Below are 10,814 nucleotides of genomic sequence, written 5' to 3'. Positions count from 1 at the left end.
GTGCTGACATTTCTTATCATTTATTGGTTTACAGGGCTTACATGTCCTGGTGTGGGAAGGTCTGAAGTGAGTCAGGCTAACACCAATATTTATGACACTCTGAGACTATGTATGTTTGTTAGCAAACATCAGCTGGGACACAATCTGCTTATCTGTGACAGAGGAGACAGTATACCCCACTCAGACATAGCATACTCACTCCCAGCCGATCAGTCCTTGGTTTATGTCCTGAATGCCAAGTGCCAGGCTGGGGAACATCTGTTTACATCTTTAGGTATAGCATGACCAGGGGATCAAACCTCTTACCTCCTCTCCAGGGAAATACACTATCCACTACACCATGGTGGCAGTACCAGCTGTGGAGGAGTGAGGGTGTTGTGGGACTACCATTAGAATTTGGCACCACAAACTTTACAAATTGCATCACAATACCTGATGATGAAATTTGTGGAACTTTGATACCAAATACCTCAGTGTCAGGGATCAGGAAGTCAAAGTCCAATGAGTTATACAGAGACATAATATGGTTAAAAGAACGATATTTTAACCTATCAGAATCCTGTCCATTCATCTTCAGTATGTTCGGTGTGTGATGCAGAAGAACTTGGTCAATGAGCTGCTGCCCAGTAAGCAGGGCCTCCACACAGAGGGGTGTGGACCTACTAGATGGTTATCAGGTTAAGCTGACTTGTGTCTGGCAAGCAGGACATGATTGACGTTAAAACATAGGATTTTGAAATAGAAATTCGGCTCAATTCGCATCATAAATATTTACTAGATCATGTCGACATGAGGGTTCTGTGTGTGGACAGTGACAGATGGTGGTTTAGCCAGCTGATGCAAGTTGAACTCTACATCTGCCCGAAGTGTTTTGTATGGAATCCAAGAAGACATTCGCGTTGTCGCCCTTACAAAAACAAAAAAAAGTGGCAAAATTAACCAAAGTGCGACAATGCCACAACGGGACATTTTGTCCATTTTTGGCTATGTCGCATTGTCGCGCTTTGAATGATGTTTATTGATTCCATAGTTTTGTCTTGTCCCGATGCTGCTAGCTCGACTTGCAAGCAGCGTGATACACGTGTGTGGTGCCCTAAACCCTACAATGGTCTTAAGTGCACAGTAATCATAAATAAACATGTGTGTGCACTGAAGACCATTGTAGGTTTCAGGGCACAACACACGTGGACTACAGCGCCATACACGTGGTGGTGAAAGGGGTTTGTAACCCAGATAGTAAATATTCCCCGACCAGCCTTACCTCACTGATCGACCACAACCTTGAGAGTTTTGACTTATAGCGGCGAGACAACAATACTGACTACCAATAACAGTATTTGCCATTGTGTCAAGTACCTTTGATGTACAATAGGTCAGAAATGAATGGGTGTGGTGGTCCTATGAAGATTTAAGATTCCGGGAGAGAGGTTTATATATATGTCAGTAGCTTTTTGGTATCAGTATATCTGGTATGATTAAAAACTTGAGACATTACAACTTTAATTGAAACTACATTTTTGAGTGACATCTACTGAATGTATCCACCTATGCCGCAAAACATGATATTTAAAGTATTGACGATATTAGGCGCTACTACCTCAAACTGCATACTTGTGAAGTCTATTTCAGTTCATTCCAAACATGTTACTTTACAGAACATTCAAACTATGGATGTAAACATACAGCTAATATACTTTCCATGACCTCAGTCGGTTCACAAAAAAGAAAATTCGACCTTGGCGCAGTTCAAAACATGAAATCAAAGGACAGAATGTTTCAACAGAGACATTGTCGTTATAACACAAGAAATACACGGCGCCTCAAAGCCCCATTTCGTGACAAATGAAGTACAACCTACGCTGACAAATAACACAACAAAATGAACCAGGTCAGCTATGTACACTAGCATACATATATGAACTGTATCGTCCATAGTTGTAGAAACGTTACTTGATCACACAGCTGATTTCAGCTTCCATGGAAACTGATGGGTGGAAATCGTGCTATTGCCTTAAAAATCACAACACATCTTACATTAGGTATGAACTAACTGTCGGTATGCGTGTGAGACATAAATGGTATATTTCTTATCGCTTACACTTTTTGTGCTTATCCATTATTTGTGAAGTTTTTCGTCCAGGCCACATTCAGCTATATTCCAGCGGCGGCCGGGAAATACGCTCTGGAGAAGACAACCCGGTGTACCACAATCAGCCATGTCTCCAAGAATGACAACCCGATTCAGCTGGCCGTGTTCCTTGACCAGCCTGGGGTGCCTGTTTCGACACTAAGGGTAGAATGTGCATGAGTGCGAAAACCTGAATCTATGTACGATTCTAGCTTATCAAGGATCCTGCCTTGACCATGGCTAGCTATCTGTGTCATTGCACTCCAATAACATGTTCGACTCTCATGGTTTGCTTGCTCCAAACCAGAGTAGGTTGTATCTATAATTTCCTGTCAACAGCGTAAAACGCCACCCTCTCACTCTGAATACAGACAATTTGCAAATATTTACCACTAAAGTAAAACGAATTTTGTATTTTGTAACTATAAAAACTTAACTTTTCGTGAATTTGATTTTATTCATTTGCAATTTTCAAAGTAGAATATATGTATTATATCCCATAATTATGCATTATCTTCGAGCCATTTCACAGCTCTGTTATGACTTCTCTGGCATTGCGGAGGGCTTCCTCTGAACCACCCAGGAAAACATTTAACTAGACTGCCTGTTTGTGACAAGAACATACACAGATATTTATGACAGGTAAACATAGCATACCAGATTGTAGCAGAGAAGCATAACACCATATACACCCATTTCGCTATTGGCCAGTATTTATGACTTTCCAGACAGCTGCCGAATCGAACGGACAAAATATTAACACCAGGAATTGTTGCGTCCTGTATTCAGTCAAGTCAAAATAAGGACGTGTGAAAACTGACCAGTGAGGATTAGGGTAATATGTGTGAGATTACGGACTACAGGCGCTATTGGGGTGGTTGGGTGTGAGTGAGAAGGGCAGAGGGTACAGATTATAGGAGATATAGGGGTGGATGGGTGTGAATGAGATTGGGAGAGAATACGGACTACCTGAGATATAGGGGTGGATGGGTGTGAGAGAGATTGGTAGGGAGTAGAGACTACCTGAGATATAGGGGTGGATGGGTGTGAGAGAGATGGGTAGAGGGTACGAACTACCTGAGATATAGGGGTGGTTGAGTGAGAGAGATGGGTAGAGGGTACGGACTATAGGAGAGATAGGGGTGGTTGGCTGTGAGTGAGATTGGTAGAGGGTAGAGACAACTACCTAAGATATAGGGGTGGATGGGTGTGAGAGTTTGGTAGAGAATACGGACTATAGGAGATATAGGGTGATTGGGTGTGAGAGAGTTTGGTGAGAATACGGACTACAGGAGATATAGGGGTGGATGGGTGTGAGAGAGTTTGGTAGAGAATACGGACTACAGGAGATATAGCGGTGGTTGAGTGTGAGAGAGATTGGTAGAGAATACGGACTACAGGAGATATAGGGTGGTTGGGTGTGAGAGAGAGATTGGTAGAGAATACGGACTACAGGAGATATAGGGGTGGTTGGGTGTGAGAGAGAGTTTGGTAGAGTACGGACTACAGGAGAGATATAGGGTGGATGGGTGTGAGAGAGATTGGTAGAGGAATAATGGACTACAGGAGATATAGGGTGGTTGGGTGTGAGAGATGGGTAGAGAATACGGACTACAGGAGATATAGGGGTGGATGTGTGTGAGAGAGATTGGTAGAGGGTACGGACCTACAGGAGATATAGGGTGGTTGGGTGTGAGAGAGATGGGTAGAGGGGTACGGACTATAGGAGAGATAGGGGTGGATGGCTGTGAGAGAGATGGGTAGAGAGTAGAGACTACCTGAGATATAGGGTGGATGGGTGTGAGAGAGATGGGTAGAGGGTACAGACTACCTAGAGATAGGGTGGTTGGGTGTGAGAGATAGGTAGAGAATACGGACTACAGGAGATATAGGGGTAGTTGGGTGTGAAAGGGATGGGTAGAGGGTACGGACTACCTGAGATATAGGGGTGGTTGGGTGTGAGAGAGATTGGTAGAGAATACGGACTATAGGAGAGATAGGGGTGGATGGGTGTGAGAGAGATATGGGTAGAGGGTACAGATAATAGGGGTGGATGGGTGTGAGAGAGATGGGTAGAGGGTACAGATAATAGGAGAGATAGGGGTGGATGGGTGTGAGAGAGATGGGTAGAGGGTACAGATAATAGGAGAGATAGGGTGGATGGGTGTGAGAGAGATGGGTAGAGGGTACGGACTATAGGAGAGATAGGGGTGGATGGGTGTGAGAGAGATGGGTAGAGGGTACGGAGAATAGGAGAGATAGGGGTGGATGGGTGTAGAGAGAAGTAGAGACTACCTGAGATATAGGGTGGATGGGTGTGAGAGAGATGGGTAGAGGGTACAAACTACACCTGAGATATAGGGGTGGTTGGGTGTGAGAGAGTTTGGTAGAGAATACGGACTACAGGAGATATAGGGGTGGTTGGGTGTGAGAGAGTTTGGTAGAGAATACGGACTACAGGAGATATAGGGGTGGTTGGGTGTGAGAGAGTTTGGTAGAGAATACGGACTACAGGAGATATAGGGGTGGTTGGGTGTGAGAGAGTTTGGTAGAGTACGGACTACCTGAGATATAGGGGTGGATGGGTGTGAGAGAGTTTGATAGAGAATACGGACTACAGGAGATATAGGGTGGATGGGTGTGAGAGAGTTTGGTAGAGTACGGACTACAGGAGATATAGGGGTGGATGGGTGTGAGAGAGTTTGGTAGAGAATACGGACTACAGGAGATATAGCGGTGGTTGGGTGTGAGAGTGTTTGGTAGAGTACGGACTACAGGAGATATAGGGGTGGATGGGTGTGAGAGAGATGGGTAGGGAGTAGAGACTACCTGAGATATAGGGGTGGATGGGTGTGAGAGAGATGGGTAGAGGGTACAAACTACCTGAGATATAGGGGTGGTTGGGTGTGAGAGTTTGGTAGAGAATACGGACTACAGGAGATATAGGGGTGGTTGGGTGTGAGAGTTTGGTAGAGAATACGGACTACAGGAGATATAGGGTGGTTGGGTGTGAGAGAGTTTGGTAGAGTACGGACTACAGGAGATATAGGGGTGGATGGGTGTGAGAGAGTTTGGTAGAGAATACGGACTACAGGAGATATAGGGTGGTTGGGTGTGAGAGAGTTTGGTAGAGAATACGGACTACAGGAGATATAGGGGTGGATGGGTGTGAGAGAGTTTGGTAGAGAATACGGACTACAGGAGATATAGCGGTGATTGGGGCGTACAGATAAACCAGCGTGCTGCACACCTCTCTGGTAAATCTGGTTCAATTTGAAGGCTAATATTGTGTTCCTCTCTGGATCGCAACTGGTCGATGTGTCTGCGACACTGCCGGTTACCCACATCGACATCATAATGTCTCTCACCATGCTGAGCAGTAACTTGTCCTGGTACCCATTGAGTGTGAGAGAATTTGGTAGAGAATACGGACTACAGGAGATATATGGGTGGTTGGGTGTGAGAGAGTTTGGTAGAGAATACGGACTACCTGAGATATAGGGGTGGTTGGGTGTGAGAGAGTTTGGTAGAGTACGGACTACAGGAGATATAGGGGTGGATGGGTGTGAGAGAGTTTGGTAGAGAATACGGACTACAGGAGATATAGGGTGGTTGGGTGTGAGAGAGTTTGGTAGAGAATACGGACTACAGGAGATATAGGGGTGGATGGGTGTGAGAGAGTTTGGTAGAGAATACGTACTACAGGAGATATAGGGTGGTTGGGTGTGAGAGAGTTTGGTAGAGTACGGACTACAGGAGATATAGGGGTGGATGGGTGTGAGAGATAGGGTGGATGGGTGTGAAAGAGATGGGTAGAGGGTACAGATAATAGGAGAGATAGGGTGGATGGGTGTGAGAGAGATGGGTAGAGGGTACGGACTATAGGAGATATAGGGGTGGATGGGTGTGAGAGAGATGGGTAGAGGGTACGGACTATAGGAGATATAGGGGTGGATGGGTGTGAGAGAGATGGTTAGAGGGTACAGATAATAGGAGAGATAGGGGTGGATGGGTGTGAGAGAGATTGGTAGAGGGTACGGACTATAGGAGAGATGGGGTGGATGGGTGTGAGAGAGATGGGTAGAGGGTACGGACAACAGTTTTTGATAAGGAACATCTAGACTGAAGTACAGGATGGAAAACACCCCGAAGGAATGACCAGATCTACAGCGAACGTCGACAATAGAGGGACTGTCTTCAGTAAAGCGGTTGAGTGAGTGAGTGAGTGAGTGAGTGAGTGAGTGAGTGAGTAGGTGACACTGATCGACAGTAGGAACCTTTCATCGTGAGGGTTATATTTGTTCCTGTTTTATTGTTTTATTGCACACGCCCCAGCTGCCCACTGTATGTCCCCAGCAAGATGTAAGTAGTCACCGCGGGCAACGCCTGTCGGTATTGAGATGACCCGGCACTGCCTAATGGCGAAAGGTCATGTAGAGACGGCATAGGCTGGTCGAACTGTACCGAAGTCACTTAAGGAGGGTGTCGCACTAGCAGATAAGAACATACATGGGCTGGATACTTTCGTGTCTCGCAGTTTTAATTCATTGACATTTTATACATGAGAAGATTTACTAACCTGTGAGATTAATTAATTGAAGTGGCGTGTTTACCTTTCAGTGGCTGTTGGCACGTCGAGGAAAATACTGGACGCATTATGGAACAAATCTCCCTGAGTTGTCAAAGAATGGGGGTGTCTGGCTAAACATTTATCAAAACAGGATACTTTCTGAGTTCGCAGGCTTACTATCAAATCTCACCACAAACAAACTGTATGCAGTGTGTCTAGGTGTGATAAAACAGTCGTAAGGATATAACACAGATTTCTCTGAAGAAAGGATATAACACATATTTCTCTGAAGACTGTTTATAACACACGTTTTCTGACGAAGGAATCTAAAAGTTTTCCCTGACGAACGGATATAACCCAGATGTCACTGAAGAAAGGATTTAACACAAGTTTCTCTGACGACGGCATATAACACAGGTTTCTCTGACGACGGGATATAACACAAGTTTCTCTGACGACGGAATAAACACAAGTTTCTCTGACGAAAGGATATAGCAAGGGTTTTTTTTGGCAAAAGGATATAACACGGGTTTATCTGTGTTAAACCTACCTGAGTGCCTTGTGATACATACCTTTGACTCGGCGATGGAGACAGTTCGGCTCGGGTTACTGGTCACAGTCCTCTGTTTTATACCATTCAGTAAGTACGTGACAGTCAATATGTGTTTGTCAACACCGTCCTGCTCGATGCATGGGTTGTGGGGACAGCATATATGATCATTGCATACTGAAGTACTTGCATACAGGCTTAACATGACTATACGGTGTGGTAGTACGAGGTGGTACGATGTGGTTCTAGGTGGTGCGAGGTAGTACGAGGTGGTACGAGGTGGTTCGAGGTGGTGGGAAGTGGTACGAGGTGGTTCTAGGTGGTGCGAGGTGGTGGGAAGTGGTACGAGGTGGGTATAGGTGGTGCGAGGTGGTGGGAAGTGGTACGAGGTGGTTCTAGGTGGTGCGAGGTGGTGGGAAGTGGTACGAGGTGGTTCTAGGTGGTGCGAGGTGGTGGGAAGTGTTACGAGGTGGTTCTAGGTGGTGGGAAGTGGTACGAGGTGGTGGGAGTTGGAGCGTTAATTAGTACGTCAGGACTACACCACTACACGGCCACTGCTAGAAGGATGTCTATTGGATGTCTCTATAAATGATGTGACACATTGAACGTCCGTGTGGTGTAAGGAACTGCACGCACGCACGCACGCACGCACGCACATATGCACGCAGGCGCTACACCAGCCGCACCACATCTCTCTAAACACCACCACCACCACCACCACCACCACCCAGTCTACTTGCAAAACAACACCCACAGGCACACCTACACACGCACGCAGACACATACTGGCGCACACACACACACACACACACACACACACACACACACACACACACACACACACACACACACACACACACACACACACACCGATACGCTGTCAGCCGCACCACATCTCTCCCCCCTGCCCCTAACATACACACATGCTGGCACAACACACGCGCGCGCACACACACGCACGCACGCACGCAGACACATACTCGCACAACTACACAGACACAAACACACACACATACAGACAGACACACAAACGCTTGTGTTGAGTCACAAGTCATCTGCATTATGGGGTGATAGGAATTTACCTGTCAATAGTTCATTGCTAGAGTGTCAGGTCACCTCTCTTTGTTTCTATAACAAGACCCCAACAGTGTAATATTAACATAGTAGGTGTCTGACTGTGGAGTTAAACGTGACTCCGCATGGACAATAAGTCAGCCATATTTCGACTCTAAACAGTATGTCATACATATTACTCGTCTGTGTTAATCAAGATCTTCAGATATTGATCAGCAAGACAACCTTGGAATGTTGTTTGAGAATATGACTTTATATATCTCATTTATTACTGTCAATATTTCAAAACCCTCGATGATATCCGTCTGGTGCATATCGCCCCACCTCCATGACGTGGGCACATGTTGACGCATGCCCGTCAGTAGAGGTGATATACGTTCTGTGTTGAGTAGGCAGTAACCTCGCCCTGATCACTGACAATGTCCGTCCTGGTTTACTCGTAATGGAAGTTAAGAATGTTCACGACCGGTGTAATGGTACTTAGTTCAGATATATCCCTAGTACACGTATATTCAATGTTTCAACAGATATTTGATAGGTACCAGTATATCCAATGCCTTAACAGATGTTTCATGTGTACACGTAAACTCCATGTCTTAACAGAAAATCTATATGTACACTATATGTATATGTTCTATATTCTAGAAGATACCCTACATGCATGTTTTATCCAGTGCCCTGGAAGATATTTTATGTGTTTGCCTCAATAGATATCTCATATGCGCATCCTTCAACAAATATTCATACATATACTGTAATCTATATAAGTTGATACTATCTGTAACCTGTGCATTGTGACAAATTGGAGTAAAATATTGAACTGCACTCAGTAAGCAAGGGGCGGTGGGGTAGTCTAGTTGTTAAAGCGTTCGCTCGTCACAACGCCGAACACCCGGATCCCCACATGTGTATGTAATGTCCCAAACGGGTGGAATGTGTGAAGCCCATTTTCTCCGCCGTGATATTGCCGGAATATTGCTAAAACCGACGTATAACTAAACTCACTCATTCGCTCACTCCCAAAAGCAAACCCGAAACTGTTATAGTTTAACTCAAGTCTATACCCAGACGTAGATTGAAGTACCCATGTCTGACTAACACAGATTAGAGATGGTATGCACTTGCAACGTACCCGAGCGATACATAGTGGCAGATTTAGGGACGTTGCACGTACATTGGAGGAATGGTATTGAAGTGAGACACTTAACTTATCAGACATAATCAATAACATCGAGGTATAGGTAAACACAGACCATGGTTGAGGTATGGACATTTTCCTGTGGTTGAAACATACGTCTGGTGTAGGGTTAAAAATACATATATACACCGACAAACACGGGAAGTAAGGCTTTGAATGTAGATATCGAAGTCAGTATCTCAAGTTTCTCGGGTGTTCGGGGCAGTGGGGTAGCCTAGTGGTTAAAGCATTCGCTCGTCATGCCGAAGCTCCGGGTTCGATTTCCCAAATGGGATGAATGTGTGAAACCCATTTCAGGTGACCCCCGCCGTGATATTGTTAAAAGCGGTGTAAAACCAAATTCACGACCCCCTCACCCCTCTCTTTCTTACACACACACGCACGCACACACGTAGGTTAATCAGTACGGCAATTCGTATAGAAGGATGTGGTTGGATGTGGTAATAAATGATTTCTCTGTGGTGTACTCTTCTGCCACTGCACTCCATATAGGTGATACGCATTGTTTGGCCACAGTATGTATGTTCCGCGTGTGTGTTCCTGGTGTTGTATACTGAAGCTGTATAGTGTATGTTGGTGTTCCTGGTGTTGTATACTGAAGCTGTATAGTGTATGTTGGTGTTCCTGGTGTTGTATACTGAAGCTGTATAGTGTATGTTGGTGTTCCTGGTGTTGTATACTGAAGCTGTATAGTGTATGTATACTGAAGCTGTATAGTGTTCCTGGTGTTGTATACTGAAGCTGTATAGTGTATGTTGGTGTTCCTGGTGTTGTATACTGAAGCTGTATAGTGTATGTTGGTGTTCCTGGTGTTGTATACTGAAGCTGTATAGTGTATGTTGGTGTTCCTGGTGTTGTATACTGAAGCTGTATAGTGTATGTTGGTGTTCCTGGTGATAATGTATAGTGATGTTCCTACTGATGTTGTATGTTGGTGTTCCTGGTGCCAAGGGGCGGTGGGGTAGCCTAGTGGTTAAAGCGTTGGCTCGTCAGGCCGAAGATCCGGGTTCGAATCCCCACATGGGTACAATATGTGAAGCCCATTTCTGGTGTCCCCCGCCGTGATGTTGCTAGAATATTGCTAAAAGCGGCGTAAAACCAAACTCAGTCAGTCAGCCCTGGTGATAATGTATAATTTTGCTAGTGATGTTGATGTTTCTGGTGATGTTCAATGTTGGTGATGCTAGTGATGTATGCTGGTGTTCCCCCTGCTATATATATCGGCCACAGCGCGAGACAATGCCACTGCTTCACATACAGAAAACGTGAGCAGACCTCAAACGGCCGTTGTGGC

The 10,814-nt window shown here is 45.3% G+C and overlaps 1 protein-coding gene across 1 annotated transcript in view; it reads left to right on the top strand.

Moving 5' to 3' along the window:
- The first annotated feature begins 6,629 nt into the window (after nucleotides 1–6,629).
- Nucleotides 6,630–10,814, top strand: part of LOC124259635 (protocadherin Fat 3-like) — a 28,510-nt gene continuing 24,325 nt past the window's right edge. Inside the window, exon 1 of the mRNA XM_046693806.1 lies at nucleotides 6,630–7,338. Within this exon, the coding sequence (XP_046549762.1) occupies nucleotides 7,284–7,338 (55 nt within the window). The 5' untranslated portion in view covers nucleotides 6,630–7,283. The remainder of the gene's footprint in view (nucleotides 7,339–10,814) is intronic.

Source organism: Haliotis rubra, unplaced genomic scaffold (genome assembly GCF_003918875.1).
Source record: "Haliotis rubra isolate DU_JTF1 unplaced genomic scaffold, ASM391887v1 Scf730, whole genome shotgun sequence".
NCBI lineage: Eukaryota > Metazoa > Mollusca > Gastropoda > Lepetellida > Haliotidae > Haliotis > Haliotis rubra.
Note: the sequence above shows the minus strand (reverse complement) of the source record. Positions and strands in the feature narration are given on the sequence as shown.